At 31.3% G+C, this 19,367-nt stretch overlaps 2 protein-coding genes and 1 pseudogene across 2 annotated transcripts; 1 reads left to right on the top strand and 2 right to left on the bottom strand.

Annotated features, from left to right (window-relative positions):
• LOC130500716 (1-phosphatidylinositol-3-phosphate 5-kinase FAB1B-like) overlaps positions 1-296 on the bottom strand; it is a 5,944-nt pseudogene extending 5,648 nt beyond the window's left edge.
• A 1,349-nt stretch (positions 297-1,645) lies between these two features.
• Positions 1,646-7,591, bottom strand: LOC108837901 (pectinesterase/pectinesterase inhibitor 3-like; the record flags this gene model as incomplete). Its single annotated transcript, XM_056995671.1, is given in 2 exon segments — positions 1,646-2,129; positions 6,947-7,591. Coding segments are annotated over 2 exon segments (1,087 nt in total), but the record flags the coding sequence as incomplete, so codon positions are not given.
• Positions 7,592-18,663: 11,072 nt separating this feature from the next.
• Positions 18,664-19,241, top strand: LOC108856526 (uncharacterized). The gene has a single exon (XM_018630354.2). The coding sequence runs from the start codon at positions 18,878-18,880 to the stop codon at positions 19,103-19,105; it is 228 nt and encodes a 75-aa protein (XP_018485856.1). The 5' UTR covers positions 18,664-18,877; the 3' UTR covers positions 19,106-19,241.
• Positions 19,242-19,367: the final 126 nt, after the last annotated feature.

Raw genomic sequence — 19,367 nt, forward strand, 5'->3', positions numbered from 1 at the left:
ATATAATATTTTAATATTGTTATATTATCTTATTATTTTGGGATTTTAGGTATTTGCATTAAGTGTACTGACACTCTGTGAATGATGTGACAAATGTAAAACAATGGACAAGATCGGATTGAAAAGTCAAGAGCACTGAAACAAGAATAGAAAAACAAAGGTGGCAAAGAGAAGAGGTTATCAAAGTAAAGGCTCTCTTCAAGAGTGGATGGAGCCATAAACCCAATCCACATAACGTGACCTGGCAAAGCATATGAAATAAAGCCAAGAAAACCGATGGATTGAGACTTGCACATGATTCTCAGACCTAACTAACAGTTTGTTTGGTGATGGTAGTTCAAATTCACGTTTAGTTTTATCTCGGTACTAGGCTGGGTATGAAATTATATGTTGTAGTGGATAGTATAACTAAGACATCTCCGTTCTATTTTGATATTTTTATCTTTCAAATAGAGAAATTATATAATAAAATTAGAATTTGCTCAAATGTATTTTCATAAAAAAAGCAAAAGTGAAAAATAGAGAATTACTATTTTTTTCTTTATTTATAGAGAAAATAGTGCTATTTATATAGAGAAAAAAAATAAAAGTATGATGAAACAATTTCATCTTTAAATGTTATTATAGAAGTGAAAATATCAATGAGTTAGAGATATTTTATGGCATCATGAGGCTAAAAAAACCAAAATATTTTTACAATTTAAAAATTATTAGTTAATGAAGAACCGATTATCGGTTTTTCTCTTACTTTTTCATTTTTCTTTATTGTTTTGTTTTTAAAAACTGAACTTTCGATTGCCCATGCCCTAAAATCTACATGTGTCTATTTTCAACGTAGGTCTGTGCATTTTATCCGATATCCGAAGCCACATCCAAATTCAATCTAAAAATTTGAACTGAAGTAATAGAATACCGAACGTATATTGAGTTATGAGAAATTGGGAATTAGAAACCGAATGGGTAATATTCAAACTCGAATAGATATATGAAGATAACCTTATAGTCGAATTATATATATATATATATATATAACCTTACATTTCTAATTTATTTCTCTTATTTTATTCAAAAAATTTATATTGATGTTACACATAGTTCAAAATCAGATAATATACATATAATAATAGATTAATATTCACATGAAAGTACTTCAATTTTTTTTTGTTTCGTGCACTAAAAAAACTATATCCAAAATTTCAATACAATAACCAAATTAATGTTTTTTAGATTTATTATTTTTCTACAAATATATTAATCATTTAATGTATTAAAAATTAAAAAAACATTTAAATTAAATGTATATTTTTAAATACAAGAAATTTGAAAATAGTTTATTTTTTTTCCAAAATCTAAATATCTGAACCCGATCCGAAATAATCGTATCCGAATCCGACTCAAAATATAGAAATACGAAACAGGTTTAACATCTATATACCGAAATACCCAAAAATTTAAAACACCTAATCCGAATCCGAACTGATATCCGAACGCCCACCCCTATTTCAACGTACGTAAAACGAGTATATTTCTCCACCGCAATAAATGTCGCATCGTGTAAAAATAACAAATTACTATTGTAATCTTTTTTTGAGCAACAAATTACTGTTGTAATCTATCTAGGAAACTAATAACTAAAATTGCTTACCAACGGTGGCGGAGTCGAAGGTGCTGCTACCGTCGACGACGTTTCTACTTGCGGTAATAATAGTTTTTGTCCGACCATCTCCCATAAACATTATATTCTTTTTCTTCTTGGCCACATCCACATTCTCTCTATAAACTCCGGCTTTTATATGTATTACATACCTCTTATTACTATTCTCCGGGGCCACGGCAACCGCAGCTGCCACAGTTGTGAATGTACCGCTACCATCAGCCGCCACGGTAGCATCGGCTTCCACTGTAGACCCTTGAAGAAGCCTCCTATCTCCTGCGGATAACCAAGTCGGCCACCCCTCCGCGTCTAACTCTCCGACGCTAGCAATATCTGCGGCCACCGTAGTCTCCTCCTCCTTGAGTTTACGGTTGTTTGAGGTGACTTTAGCTTTTAGCTCGAAATTGGCTATATCGGTATCAGTCATGTTCTTGATCATTGCTAGTGCATTGCTGCACATGTGCTCTACGTGGATCTACACATAAGTATTTAGAAACAATCGCGTTATCGACAAGTTTATAGATTTAAATGTCTCTTCTCCAATAATAGCAACTAGGTGATAACCCGCGCCCTGCGCGGGGTGAAATTATTTTAAAAGATGATCTGATTTTATGGAAAGAAAGAATGAATTTTATAAAGTAAAATAAAAACCACACAAATATTTTTATTTATTTGTTAACTTGTGGTTTCGTTTAATTGTTTTTTCGATCATATAACATATAATTGAATGAAAAAGTATAAACAAAAAATAATAAAAGAAATTATGATGTGAAGATAATATAAGTCCAAACTTGTGTTCATTGAAAATTTTAAATATAAGTAAAAACGAAACACAGGAAATACAAAAATAAAACCATGAATTATTAATATAAGAAATTATCAGACTGGTCAGTAAGTTCTAAAAAAGTCAGCAAGTTCTAAAAAAGTCGATAAAAAAACAAAAAAAAGAACAAAAACAGTTAGTACATTTTACCAAAACAAAAATAAAGAGTACAAACTTAGGAATAATTAAACAGAACTTCGTTCTTAGGTTTTTCGAACAACAGCTCTATGTAACTCGGTGATCTCCATAATTTTTTTTTAATTTTGCTTGGTATAGCAGTTTTGTTTGAGGCTGTTAGTGATGCTGTATAAATGAGTTTGGTTTGATATATATATAGTCATCAAACTTAGGGATTAGGCGCAAAGATTTGAGTTTGGAACGATTGTTGTGTCGCCAATTCAATAATTTTAAATTTTCCAAAATTTACGCTTATAATATTTGGCAAAATTTTGGAAAGTGTTATATTATTGTTCCAGAAATTAGGAAACAAAATTCACTACGGTATTTGACCATAGATCAAGTATATTGAATAACATATCAACAATAACTACTTCTGTGTCAGCATTTATATTTATTCCTTACGTAAAAAATCTTGGAGCTTCCGTTTTGAAAAATCTACACAATCAGTCAAATATATATTGTAGCTCGTAATTCACGTTTTTACATTATACTGTTGTTGCCAAATTCACGTTTTTATATTACGTAAAAAGTCAAACCATATACCAATTGAAATTGATTTATATGATAACTTGGTATATATTTTCAGTTGATATATGATTTGGCTTTGGTTTGATATTATAATATCATATTTATAATAAGTAATAACAATAAATCTAACTTTTTACCAAAAAACAATAAATCTAACACACGTAATTTTATATATGGAAAAACAAATTCAACACGTAAATGATGAATTTGGAAATGGTTTAATATGGAAACTACGTGGAAATGTTATATATGGGAAAACAAAGTCAACACGTAAATGATTGATTGAAAAATTAATCATCTTTAATGATTGTAACAATGATTCATGTGTTATAACAAAATTTGGACTGATTTGACAATGGCAAAAAGGTGTAATTATTCTAGTATTGAAAGGGTTTTCTCAAGATAGGAATGAGAGTGAATGTGAGAATGCCACATAGGAAATGACATTGTGTAAATAACACATCAAGTTAAAATTGTTTTCTTTTAGTGCTTCTAAAATAATACATAAGGGATAAGCAAATACTAATAAAAAATTATGATGTAAAAGAGAACACGAAACGTAGATATATAAGTCCAAATTTATTTTCATTTAAAATAATAAATATAAGATAAAACGAAACATATGAAATAAAGTAATAAATCCAAGCAAAAAAAATATAAGAAAACATAAGCTGAATAAGAATTTCTACAAAAACTGCCATGAATAGTGCCATTAGAAAGTTGTCCTAAACGGTTTCGAATCGGCAACGGAATTGAAGACGTCCATGAGGGAGGTGCTATCAAGACTGGTTTATATCAAGGAGGATTTAAGAGCTAAGAGAATGTGGTGAGGTGATAGGTGATGAGCACTGCTTGTTATATAGTAGAAGAATCTGATTAGGATTTAGGAATAATGAATAATCGAATTAATTACTTTCAAATCGGAAAATTAAATAAATGACATAACTTGCGCCCCCATTCTGATCGAAAGTTTCAATAAATTATATTTTACTAATGCCATTCGATTGATCACTTTGAAAACAAATCAATCAGCCATAATTTATTATATATTTGCCATATTTAAGGTAATCTAACAATGGTGATAACTCTCTTCAATCTCATTAATTATCGAATGGTTGAGATTCAAAAAAAAATCTATGTTATTCCTTAACTATACAATGAGATTTCCGTAAGAGGAAAAAAAATATCAATCATCATTTATTCATAATTATAACTCAAAATTTCCTGATATCATGTTTCCTTTTACATTTATTCTTTACCGTCGATCTCGGATATTCCTAAGATCTTAGTCATGTTCTAAACTTAAATGTTTGATCATATCATAAAAATTAATTTCTAAACTAATGTATCAAATTTTCATTATTCTTATGTCTATGACATAGAGGTCCGTTGCAGATACAAACTTGTTTTGTAATATGAATGTTCGTTATAAGAAAATAATGTATATGTCATAATATGACCATTTATATGTATATATTTGTTTTGTAATATGATTCTCTTACTAAATAAACATCCTCAATAAACATTATATGTACGAAATAGAATGCATAATGGAAAAATATACAGACATTAGATGATTAAATTGCCAAGCTTTGATACACCATCATTTTCCATTTAGTATATCTTTTGAGTTTTTTTTTTTGTTTTTCCAAGTATATCGTTTGAGTTTATAATGATCATGTTAACATAGTTTATAATTTAACTATGTTTTATATATTAGCCGATAGATCAATCGTGGACCATTTAGACACTCTTCGACTTTCGATTGGCATGAGCAGATTATCGTTTGAGTTTATAATTCTATATGTTTTATTATCGTTTTCACTTATAACGGAGAAGAAGGTACAATGTGCGAGATATACATGAGCTCATATTATTTTTTTTTAGGATATCTATGAATAAATGATGCGAGACATATGGTATATATCAGTGTGATATGGTGAATGGCACTTTTTGTAATTCTTCTAGTTAATAAAGGGTTCTTTAATATATGATGTGAGAAGATTTGTGGAGCTGACACGTAGGAAATGACACACTTGTAAATAATACATGAAGTAAAGGTTAGTTCTTTACAATGCTCCTAAAATAATATATAGAGGATGTAGATTACTAATCACGCATCAATATCATTCCGCAAAAAAGGTAACAAAATAATACGCCTTCCTATAATTGGAATGAAGGAATCAAATTTTGACATAATTAAAAAAACAAAATACATTGACCATGAATTTATGTGTATTGCCGTAATTGATAAAGTTTCAATAAATTATGATCACCAAAAATACTCTGAATATGGAAGACTGTCCGATTTAATCGTAGAGTAATCAATCAAGGTTTTAATTACGATATATTTAGAATCGTTTGAATAATCAATAATGGCATTTTTTGGGATATGATTATGGTTGTATCATAAAAATAAAAAAAATATAAAAATTACGATAAACATAAAATATACAAATAAATATATAAATATATGTTTTCACGAAATGATGGATAAAATATAAATAAAGTATAAAATATGACAACTACCACTATTATAAGTATGAGCATTATATTAACAATAAATATATAAATATATATATTCTTGGAACAAAAATATATATATGTTCTTTTGTTGGAACAAATTTTTTTTTCTTATGTTAGTATGAACAACGAACCAGAATATGCTTTTATGTTAGTATAACCATAATCTTATGAAATATATATTTTATGTTAGTATAATCATAATATCTTAAAAGGGTCAAGACCAAATAACAAATGTTACAACATTATATATATACATCACGTAAAGCACATCATGTATAGCATTGGATATTAATAACATTTATTCCCTATTCAATATAACATATGTCCATTAGAATGGCATGAGAAGTAAATACTCTAGGCAAGTATGAGTTTTTGAAAAAATGGTGTGAGGTTAAATGTGGAGATGCCACATAGGAAATTGCACAGATGTAATAAACACATGAACAAAAGGTTAATTTGATTAGTGGTCTCCTCAAATAATAATAAGGGGATTCATACAATGAGACCAACATTAACTAACAACATTTCACTGTACCAAAATAAATACTGAAAAATATAAAAGTGTTAAAAAGTGATGTAATGGGATATTAATGTTACCCATCTATAAGTTTTTGGCACTATATGTATATTCATTAGAAAAACCCAATCAGTAACCCCACGAGTAAAGCCATTTAAGATTCCATAAATTTAGCAAACCAAAACAAATGCATTTCATCGACATTTGCAGTTGTATAGACTTTTTCAATGCTGACTATATCTTTAAATAATAATAGATCTGACTGGGCAGATCTTTGTTTTTATGATATATATATAAATTTTGAAAGGCACAACTTGTACTACTTTGTTTGCTAAAGTAAATAATATATTTCGTCACTATATTATGATAACTCAGTCGTCTATGATTAATGTTGAGAGTTTTAAAGATTTTAGTACAGTTTTTACAAAATTGGTTGTCCTTAGTGTATATTTTTTTTAAGTAAAAGGTCAATGTTTCAATTCTCTGTATAGTAGAACCACTTTTTGTAATTTTTATCACATGTGTTGGATCACTTATATAGTTACATAGATGATGAATAATTTATATATTAAGAAATTTGAGGATTATATTAAAAGTAAATAAAAACATAAATCAACAATACAAAATATATATATTAGATATTCAATGTTATGTTAATAAGATATATATTTAAATAACATGAGCCGTTACGGGTAAATAAATAATGTCTTTTACGTACCAGACCCTTCAACAAGGCCTTGCGGACTTTCTTGTCGGCCCTGTCATGAGAAAAGCCGTCTAGACAAGTCTCCTGGTTGGTAATGGCGGAGCTAAGTAGGGTTTTGAGATCGCCGGCGTGTTCCCGGAGAGACTTCTTGTTAGGATACAAATGGAGATCTTCCACCGCCTCGTGAAGCTCATCGAGCGTCACATCAATAGTCTCCAAACAGTCATGAAGCGCCGTCTTCTCGCGAGTAGTTAGTCCTTTCCTATTCTTGATCAGCTTCTTCACCGTGAAGTAGTTGTGTTCCACGGCAGTTGTCGTGAGGTTAAGCGAAGCCTCGATGACATCTTTCTGCGACGTAAGCTTGACGCCTCCGGAGGTGGATACTGCGGAGATGCATAGCTCAGGGTAACGCGTGGAACTGCAGGCGGATGTTAACACGGCGTGAGAAGACGGAGATAGAGTTCGTTTTCCCTTTTCGTTGGTTTTTGAAGCTCCCACGGCGATTCCAACGACGGCGGTTACGAGGAGCAAGGCTACGGCGGCAGATAGTAAAACAAGTTTCTTATTTCTTCTGAAATTATATTTGGAGAAGAGTTCTTTGATAGATAATGCCATTGTTTGACACTGATGAGTGAGTGGTGAATGTGCTAGTGAAGAGTAGGTGTTTATATTGATATCAGACACGATATTTATTAATGGATTTATATCTCGTCTCTATTATTTGAGTGGGGTTATAGAATTATAGTAAAATGAAACATGTTATCAAGGCACTTCGTTAACGGAAGATAAGATTATTTTTTTGGTAAAAGAATATAATTTCGTTTATTCGAATTTCAGAGAAGTACTATTGTCCTGTTTCCCAAATTAAAACAAGTCTAACCTTAACGTTCGCTGTTTTGCTTACAAGTTACTCTCTAGTCTCTACTAGTGATGGACTGTTACCACTTTCGCCTAGCCTCATTTTTGTTGTTGTTAAACTGCATATAATATATGTTTCAAAAAACTGCATATATTTGATTTTGTGTTCACATCCATCGATTCTTGATACTTCCTTTTGTTAGTTTTTGATACTGCTTTAGGAGTTGACAAAAAAAACAGCTTTACTGAGTGACGCTGCATATTGATATTGATAGAGCTTATGATGAGAAGTGGGTAGCTTAACGGATATCCTTTACAAATTTTTGACTGAATAAGTGAATATAACAAGAGTGTAAATAATCCTAAATGAGTTTACATAAATTCCATGTTCAAAACATAGGATTTGGATAAACAATTACAAATCATTTCATTAAAAGAAATATCCAACCTTTTGCTTTTATTTGACATAGAATATAATTCTATCTAGAATTTTGTTAAAATCATATGCTAACGAAAACACGACGATATCACATAATTTCGTCTGTATTAGAACCTATCATATGGGCCCGTAAAATATAAACTTGTACCGGGTCATTGGTGTGTCAGCTATGGGCCTTATTGGGCCAAAAATTTCCAACTTCGGAATTTTGGACCGAACCAACTATGTTTCTGCAGATTGGACAAGAAGAGTGCAACTTAAGCCACGTCTCGATGCAGTTGGCGTGGAACCAGTGATTACATGTCGGCAAAAGCATGGCTTTTTCTCCGTCTTCAAGCTTGGATAGGCAAACGACGCATTCGAAGCTGTCTGTAATGTCCCCAGAGTTGAAATCTACAATGGGGATCGCTCCGAGAACGGAGGGTTCGATACCAGGTAGTTCCTTGATAGTGATAACGAGATGGTCATCACCGGTAACACTATAATCGTGATGATCGTTGTCCGCTTCATCATCAACACTTTTGATAGCCCAAGATAACACTCGACAGATTCCATACAAAAGCATGCAATATGCAAAACCTAAAATTATTGATAGGCAATAATCATAGTCGATCATCTTCAAATCCACTTCTTTTTTTGTGTGGTAGATAATGGATTGAATACAAGTAATGATTCCTTTATATATATAGAAACTGTATTCATTAGTCGATTTATTTGGTTTCAGGAACAATTGGATTTTTACTATTTCTAATAGAAAATTTCCTAAACTAAAATAACCAAAAATGTAAAAAGCAAAATATTTCCTTTTTTTTGTTACTGGAGCAAAAATATTTCCTAATTTGAAATTGTTAACTAAAAATGACTTGGGTTTTTAACCTAAAGAATCAATCAATCTTTTGCATCAACAAGAATGATTGTTTCATTAATCTGCACTGATATAATCAGTTGCATTGCTTCGGCTATGAACTTTCTACCTCTCAAACAACAATGATGCTTCAGCAAAGAAGCTCAAGCACTTTTCGCTTTGACTCAATTGGTATCAGATAAATGGTGGAATCGTTTTGTGTCTCAGAGGACTATGACTCTCCCAATTGCGTGCGGCACAATCTTCATCCATGAATGGCAGTCTGCTCAAAGCTCTAATATTCTTAGACCTTAGTAAACATAATTGCAACCTCTATTCGGTAGCACATAATTTGGATTTGATTATATCACTGTTAACTTGAAAACTATTCAAACAAAAAAAGAACAAAATACAAAGGAAAAGGACTGTCTTCGCTTGGAACTCACAAAAGGGGATGGTTCTTTACTGTTTAGGTTTTTAAGCTTAAGCCAGTAAACGAATCTAAATTGCCAAAATCAAAATTTTTATTCTTAGATATATTGTTCTCGCATTGGTTACAACCAGAGGGTAAAATTAAACAAGAAGATCTTTGGTCAAATATATAACCAAAAGAGTTCTTTGGTCAAAATAAAACTAAACCCAAAACTGCCAGAAGATTTGATAGTATGAACTCCTTTTCTCACATAACATCATCCATGGCGTATCATCTCTCAACATGTTCAAGAAATAGTGAAAACTCCACCAGCTCAATCGGCGGATAAAGTCTCTCTCTTTTTGTTGATGCAAAGGAACCCATGAACAAAAAAAAACCAAAAGATTGATCTTTAGGTTAAAAAAACCGAAAATTTGCAAGGTTTTGCACCAATAAAAGAGAGGGAATCAAAAGTTTTGTGGAGAGGGATCACGCCATGCAGCCACCAACATCAACAGAGCTTCAAGAAGAAGAGATGGGGAGGAGGGCATACATATACATATATAGTTATATTATATGTAGAGGTTAATATATATGAAGGATGGACTCAAAGAACTCTCTCTACTCATCGCCATGGATGTACCAGCAGCAAAGCATGGTGGCGCAACGGCGGAGAATATAGATACGAGCTCGTTGTTCCTTCACCAAGGAAACACATTTGCTTGTAAAAGCATGACCTTTGTTAAACTTTCTCTTGAATTCTGCCATGGTTTGGTAAATAGGGTTTATATTAGTGATTAGAGATTGAGACTTTGTTTTATGGTTGAGAGTTGAGACTTTGGGTGTCCCAAAAAAAGACCTTTTTGTGGGTGATGGAAGGGAGAGAGCAAATGTAAGAATTGTGATGAAGGAAAAAAAGGATTTGAATAGTTTATATAGAAAATAAAAAGAAGAAAGAGGTGTCGTAAATAAAAAGAAAATGAGTTAAGAGGAGATGAACGTGGTCTTGATTTTCTTGGTTCATTGACATTGGGATTTGCATGGCTTGCTTTGAATACTCCAAGGAACTATACTTTCATGAAATTATAACTTTGGACAAAATCTTTTATTCTGGCATTGTCTATCTATTATATTGTGCGAATAACAGATCTTCTAAATATTTCGTTTATTTTTAAATAACAAACTTTGATAAATAAAAAGTGAATTAAACTAAGAAAGTTTCGAAAAGATTATTTGATCCTTTCAAACTATATCAGTGATATTTCAGTCATAAACTGTTTTAGTCAATATATTAGCCACACAATTCATTATCTACCACACATATTTATACAAATATACAATCTGAAGTTGATAAAAAGAAATACAATCTGAAATTCTGCTATTCTTACAATGAATTTCTTCACATAAAATGATAAAATAACATAAGTTGTCTTTAGATTAAAATAAAACTTAATTTGTGTACCTTTATGTGTAAGGAACGCGGTAAACACAGCTGTTGGATTTATATTATTTGTTTCCAACCCTTATTTGAAAGAAAATTTGTTTTCAACCCGTAATTGTAATTATTTAACTTAAAAATAGGGTTTAACACAATCTAATAAAATAAGAAAGAGTAGGAAAGGGAGAAAGGTGGGCATGAAAAGAGGAGAGATGTTGAAAAAGGACAAAACATTGAGATTGAGTTTAGGGGAACATGTAACCGGGCATCTTATCTTTGTTTTCTCCATTTGAGAAGATTTGTTTGGTTCATTTCTGTTTTCATAATCTCAACATATATGTTTTCAATCAATGTCATTAAAACTCTCTAAGATCATATGAAATGATCGAATCAAACTGGATCGCGAGTTATATTGCTAAACCATTTAATTTAAATAAAAATACTTTGATTTGATTTCAATGACTGTGTTCGATTTGCTACTGATTTGTATCCACTGACTTTGGTATAGTTTTGATGCAAATGATTTGGAGAAATAATATCTTCCCATATAAAAAAATGATTCTCGATATTCAATTTTATTTTCATTAGTTTTATGAAATTCGACGTTTTGTTGTAATTTTTTTTGTTAAAAACATATATAATTGAAAATTTTAGATAAAGACTAATTAAATTTACAATTATAGTTGAATTTTTATTTGGTTTCTAAACTTGAGAAGTACTTTTATTTATTATTTATAGCATAAATAATATTTAAGCAAAAAGTCTACATAATATTTATTTACATAAATTGTAAACAAGTAACAAAAATTAATATGAACAAATAATATTTTCTACCACAGATATGGTAGTCCAGTTGGTTTAAACACAAGGGTTTGTGCTGTGTGGTTTTGGGTTCTATCTACCATGTAAAAAGTGTTTACGCCAAAAATGGTACTAGCAAAGGATGGCTTCAGGTCTAGTGGAGGTTAAAACCCAATAATCGAACTTTCCTGATAATTAAAAAAAAAACTAATATTTACTAGATCGTGTGTAGGAACAACCATATGCAACTTGGGTTTGAAAACATTATCAGCTTAACCAGTTGTCATAATTAAATGACGCAAAACAAAAATCTACAGCTGGTAGAACAAGATCATCCCTCTTGATTTCTTCCTCATTGTTCTAATCAGTTCTTCGTCACTTCATGTATCAATTTCAAGATGACAACAGATTTATATCATAGTATCAGTCTGCATAGTATACATGTGTAAAATATGAAGACTAATATATATGTTCTTGTGAGTTAAGGATTCTACGCCCAACCAGAATCAGTATAGGGATACTAGCCTACCAGCATCCTAGCCGTGCCTTACATGTTAGCAAAGAGACATTGGCCACAGGCCCCACAAAACATATGAAATTCTTAGGGCCCCTTAATTTTCAGTTTTGGTATTATATTGATATTAGCGAGTGTTTGTGAAATGTTACAGTTACATTTTTTTTTTGTCTTTTGACTAAATACATGAAAATTTAGAGTTTTAAACTTAAAGATAGTCTAAAATCTATGGATGTATATCTACATAGGTAAAAGATCTCATCCAAATAAACTTTTTCCAAAATGATTTTAGATATTTTTCTCTGTGCTTCTCTTTTATCGTTTTGCTATATATCTTCCCTCCTTTCATGAATATATATTTTTGTTCTTCTATGGTGATATTTTTTGTTCTGTAAATCTTCCTATTCCTTATTTTTTTTTTCTGTTTACAAGCTAATTCATATATTGTTTTTCTGTTTACAAGCTATTTCAAATATTTTTTCTTAAATATATTGAAAGGCCTCTATTTTAAAATTTGCCTTAAGCCCCTTCAGACCTAAGCACGGCACTGTATCTACGCCCAACCAGAGTCAGTATAAATCGTCCTACGGCAAGGCCCAATATTTAAAACTCCAGTCCACTTTTGAATATAATGGGTCATTGGGTGTTGGAGCTATATGTATCGAATTATGACTTGGTTTACTACTAATTGTTTACTTTAACGTCTGTTATGATCGTTTACTCAATAGGAAAGTGTTCTCCTATTGTTGTTATGGTTCGTTTTACATGCTCCATCTACTTTTGTAATCGGTTTCTAAAAACTACATGATTTCGGTCATGGCCAAATAAATAATATGGTTACCTTAAGAAAATAAAATTTATTTTTACCAAAAAAAAAAAAAATTATCTGACGAAATATATGTAGATGCATGGTCGCAGACTAATAGAGAATTTCATTTCATATACGTGAAATCATTGTTCAACAAGACTTGGAAGTTCTAGAGTTAACGTCCGGAAGAGTGAGGCTTACGTCAACCTAAGTCCATTCGAGGGTTCATATCATAGGAAGATTCCAAAATAAACCTTTTTATGTGCATATGAGACGGTGGCGGGAAGCTTGAAGAAGCAAAATGGTCCCATGCGACGCCGTATCGGAGCAGCTACCTTTCTCCGCCATAGAATAGAATAAATGTGGTCCGTCCACTAGTCTGTTTCGTTTCTGTGGTTTTCTATAATAACACATCAAATCAAAATGCTTAATATGGTATGACGTCTTGCTAACCTAAATTGTCCCATCAGGACATTAAATACGTGGTAGATTTCTGTCTTCTAATTTATAAAGAATTATTAACATTAAGAGGCAGTTTTCATGTTTTTATTACAATATAAAGTAGTTTCAACTACTGAGATAGTTTTTTCTAACTAAAACAAAAAAAAATAGTTAACAAAATAAATTCATGTGACCAAAATAGTTTCACACTTTGCAACTTACATTATCTCTCTCCTCTTTATCTAATCATCACCACGTTTTTCTTCTCTCCAACTTGCATTATATTTCTCCTCTCCTTCTTTTTCTCCTTCGTCTTATTTCTCATTCATTCTCTATTTTTTTAGAAAATTCATATTTGATTCTTAAATTTCTTTTTTCAAATTTTTTTTATGAAATCGTTTTCTCCATCACTCGATCTATCTTTTGAGATCTGTGAAGCTATAGTTTTGAGATATATGTTAGATGTCCAACATGTTCTAAAGTTGTGTACATTCATTAGTGTACATGTGTACAATAAAGATTAATGTGTAAAGTTGTATATAGTTGTGTACATTCGTTAGTGTATATGTGTACATTCGTTAGTGTACATGTGTACATTCGTTAGTGTACATGTGTACATTCGTTATTGCTCAAAAACAAAAAATGGTGTTACATGTGAGTGTCTATGAATCGGTGTATAAGTGGACACAATTATTCAAGTGAATCATTGTACATGATAGTAATATTTGTATGTACACATAAACATCATTTGGTTGTACATCATTTGCTTCTACACATGTGTGCAGGGGTGAGAGTTTTGTTTGTAAATGATAGTCTTTGTATTGAGAATTGATTTTGATTTGTGTACGTATAATGGGAAGTGATAATAGTAGAGGTGCACAATGTAAATGTTGTACACAAATAAGTGTATACATGTGTACTATGTTGCATGTTTATCTATGTGCACAATGTGTCAAATTATATTTGGGTTTGTACACATGTACACCCTGAAAATTAAGAGCCGAATTGAAACATATAGAAAGTTCAAAGACCTATTTTTGTAATTATGAAAAATATGGCATGTACAATTAAAAAGTATGAAATCAATTTGAAATGGTATATTTGCAAATCAGAAACATATGGGTCAGAAATGAATATATCCAAAATATCTAGGGACCAGATGTGCAATAAAATCAAAATTGGCCATTGTTACTCATCGAGCTTTTACAACGAAGGCGGCGAGATGGAGGAGATGAAAACGGCCAGACAGAGGTGACGACGAGAAGCAAGCGACGAAGACGATGAAAAAAAGGAAGCGACGAAGGCGATGACGAAAAGGAGGCGCTGAAAGAGTGACGAGAAGGATGCGGCAAACACGACGACGAGAAGGAGACAGATGACGAAGCAACAGAGGAGACATGGCCGTAAAGAAAGGAAGTCGTGACAGATTCAAAGCTGATGACGGCTGAGATTCAAGGTGGCTTAGACATAACAATTTGTGGGTATGGGTTGCAGAAGAAGAAGCTAGCGGAGTGATGGAAGATGATGTTACAATTTGAGGTCCAAATTGTGTCCACTTGTACACCGATGCATAGACACTCACATGTAACACTATTTTTTGTTTTTGAGCAATAACGAATGTACACATGTACACTAACGAATGTACACATGTACACTAACGAATGTACACATATACACTAACGAATATACACAACTATATACAACTTTACACATTAACCTTTATTGTACACATGTACACTAATGAATGTACACAATTTTAGAACATGTTGGGCATCTAACATATATCTCAAAACTATAGCTTCACATATCTCAAAAGATAGATCGAGTGATGGAGAAAACGATTTCATAAAAAAAATTTGAAAAAAGAAATTTAAGAATCAAATATGAATTTTCTAAAAAAATAGAGAATGAATGAGGATATAAATACAATAATATCCATATATTTTGATACATCTAATCCTCTCTCTTAAACTTCTCCGCCTTCTCTCTTCAACCCTATCAATCTGAATCGTGTTTCCGGCCAACGGTTTTGGCTTTCTCAGCCACCGTTGGTCGGGTTTATACCTTGCATGTCCTTTTGTCTTTGATCAAAGCTATTCTGTTGGTTTTTCTAGATCTAGATCCAAAATTTTGTTGAAGGGATTAGAGTTTTATCGGTGTGGGTTTCTTTGGTTCTGATTCTTTAGTTCTGATTCAGCCTTCTTTTCCCGATCTATGCACTGTCTCTTCGTTTCTCGCGGATGCACTTTGGGATCTTGATCTAAAGATTCTCTGTTCTTGGTCTGCATGTGTGTTTATGGTCACATCTTCTAGTGATTTTAGCATGGTATTGAAGGATGTGCTTATCCTTGTTCTCGATTGCAACGGGTCGGATTCTGGCGATGGTTAGAATTTCCGTCTCGTCTTCAAGGATTTGGGGCTTCGGCTCATTCTGAACCTTGACGTGGAGGTTGAATGGTAAAATTTGGTCTTCTTCCTCTTGGGTTATGTCTTTGCAAGTTCTCGTGGCTCGTCAGATGTTCGTCGTCGGAGCAATATACAGAGATGCGGACTCTCCCTGAATAAAGTTTGTCTTTGGGTGTGTTATGTCTTCCTTCTGCCTTGCTATTATCTCTTGTTTGATTGTGTGTTTTCAGATTCGATCTAGACTAATCTATCAGTTTATGCTTTGATCCTTGTTCATAATGGTTTGTCTTAGTTTCCGGAGAATTTGTTCAATTCTACCGGCTTATGTTTCCAACGGAAGGCTTTGTTTCCGGTTGGCTTTAGTTTCTAGGGGTTGCATGTAACTCGCTAGCTCTGTTCTTCTCTGTGTATTACTCTTTCATGTTCAATGAAATCCTTCAGTGTGAAAAAAAAAAAGAATGAGGATATAAATTTTGTCAATTGAGAATGAATGAGGATATAATCCAATGGTTAGAAAATGAAACATATATAAATTTTGTCAATTATGTCAGATTTAATCTAGACCACAGAATGAGAAGAGAGATGTGTGGTTGAGCTTATACTTAGTTACAAGTTGACTAATTATTTAGAAAAGAAATACGTTGTTAGAAGAAAGTGTCCTAGGAGTTGAAACTGTCTTTTTGTGTAATAAAAACTTCAAAACTGTCTTACAATGTAATTGTTTCATTTATAAACTTGTAACTTTGTGCTGAGTCGCGTAGAGTTATTCTTGGATTCACCCCCTAAGATGAACTTCTAGGTTAACCAACCAATAGGATTTAGTTATTTCAAACTTGACATCATTTAAAAAAGGAAACAAAATATTATCAAATTATATTACATTTTAAAAATAAAAAATAAAGTAAAAATAAAATAAAATAAAGTAAAAATAAATAAAATAATACTAAAAATGCAAAAAATAAATATATTTTTTCAAAAAAATAAATTAATACCACAAAAAAACAATAATCTCTAAATGTTAAACCCTAAATCCTTTAGTAAACCTTTGGATAAATTATAAAACTTTGATTTAAAAAAAACTATTTATAACACAATCAACAAAAAACTATACCCTAAATCCTAATCTTAAACCCTAAACCCTTGGGTAAATCCTAAACCCTTGGATAAATCCGAAATTCTTGGATAAATCTTAAAATTTAAGATTTATCCAAAAGTCTAAGATTTAATGTTTGTTGGGAGCGTTAAAAATATTTTTTGAAAATATTTTTTTTTAGATTAAAAAGTTTTTTTTTGTGATTAATATAATTTTTATTTTAAAAGTATAATATAATTCGATAATATTTTGTTTCCTTTTTAAAAGATATTGAATCTTAAATGACACAATCTGACAATCCTATTGGTTGGTGAACCTAGAGGTTCACCTTAGGGAGTGAACCCAAGAATAAGTCATTCGCATATCTATCTTGGAAGTTTTTTCAAGTGTCTTTCAATCCTATGTTCGATATTTGATTCATCAAAATAATTACCGAAATTGAGTTCTTCTAATAAATAAATAATCATTTTATTTCAGTTTTGTTTTGAATTAAATGTTCATAAACTTCTTTGATAGAGTAATCTTAACAAAAAAACACTAAACATTTTCGACTCAAACGAAACAAAACCTAAATGCCAAGCCTTACATATTATGGCTTTTGAGATGGTAATATATTATATGTAATATCATTGTATATATGTCATCTTCATGAAATTAATCTGGCCGGCCAACTGATTTTGCTACGATGTGTTACCACTTACCGTTAAGTTGCTATCAATTTTATTTAGCTTTATAAAAAAAATCTCGAAAATCTATATAGTTATTTTAACGGGTACGTATCGTATTCGTTCATACTATACAGCCATATCTTAAAAGGATAGGAATGTCATAAGAGTTTATTATTATTATTAACCAAGCCACCTTATAATTTATAAAAAAAAAAGCGTTTGTCTCGAATAAAATTTTTAAATTTTTTTGTCACAAAAAAATAACTTTCAAGAATAAAAATGACCAAATGTTTTATTGAAAAATAAAAAGACCCTTATATCCTAAGTATATAAGTACAAATGAAAAAAATAAGAATAAAAATAAAGAATAATTTTTAAATAGTTTCAAATTATATGTTTTAAAATTTGAGCTATTTTATAAATTTTCCTTTTTTGATTTTTTTTTCAAATTTTCTTTTTGAAATTCGAAAAATGTTTTTTTATAACTTTTTTAGCTTTTAATATTTCTATTTACAGTTACATTAGTAACAACTGATTAAGCTTTTTGAAACATATATTATATATAGTATAAATGTATATTCACATATTTAATAAAATATTTTTGTCATTTTGATTCTTAGAAACTATATTTGTGAAAAAAAAACTTTTTAGAGCTATCTAAGTGTATTTTTCTTGAGAAAAATGCTGTAATATGTAATCTTGGCTGATATAAGATGAAAACGATCTCTGAGATAAACAGAAAAACAACTTAAAACTGAAATCATTGAACAATAATTGATTTAAGAATAGAAACACAAAGCTAAATGGGCGACATGGTTGTCAACAGTTTAATTTAGCTTTGGAATATGAATGAAGAGCCCCCACACCATTCCTCTGAAAGCAACTTCATACCTACCGTACGTACCAGTGTGTTTAATTATTACAGTTATAATCTTAAGTTAAGATCAAAATCATATTTGTTAGGTCACATTTTGTCTAATCACGAAGAGGATTGTAAGTACTCTTCCACATACACATATGATTATTGTCCTTTTGTAGATTGCAAGTACCTTTTCACAAGAATACACATTCATACTCTCTATATATTCGCTTCAACTATCACCAAAATCTTTCACAATATCTTTTGGATCTCATTTCTCTATCCTATTTTCCTTCCCATGCCCAAACAAGAAGCTTTCTTCTCCCGACACCTCCTCCCGATTCAGAACACCTCAATTACCAATGGAGCCAGTTAAGACCTCCAGGTTCATCACCGAGGTGACTCCGGCTAAGTTGATAGCTGCGACGAGAGAGCCATTCAAGAACATGTTGACCACAATCTCCGAGGAAGATTTCGACTTTGAAGAGTTAGTCAGAGCCACCGCAGAGAGACTCTCTTCGTCATGTCCAGGCTTCTCCTCCTGGTCTCTTGGTCACTATGCCAAGACCAACACGCTCTCTTCTTCTTAGACCATTACATCTTTTTAAACTTTTCAATAAGATTAAGACCGAAGAAATCATACGTTTCTTGGCTCAATCATCCATCAACTTGTTTAAAGAAAATCTATTTGTAATCTCTCATCAGAGCTGTTTGTTAAATTTTTCATTTGCCTGCGGCTTCTTTTTTGATCGATTTTTTACGTACTAGCAACAAACGATCCATTTATTTTGTTATTATAACCCACGTTAGTCTTTAAAGAATAGATAACAGATCAAAACTAAAGCCAAGAAT

The sequence above is a fragment of the Raphanus sativus genome, unplaced genomic scaffold (assembly GCF_000801105.2).
Source record: "Raphanus sativus cultivar WK10039 unplaced genomic scaffold, ASM80110v3 Scaffold0018, whole genome shotgun sequence".
Taxonomy (NCBI): domain Eukaryota; kingdom Viridiplantae; phylum Streptophyta; class Magnoliopsida; order Brassicales; family Brassicaceae; genus Raphanus; species Raphanus sativus.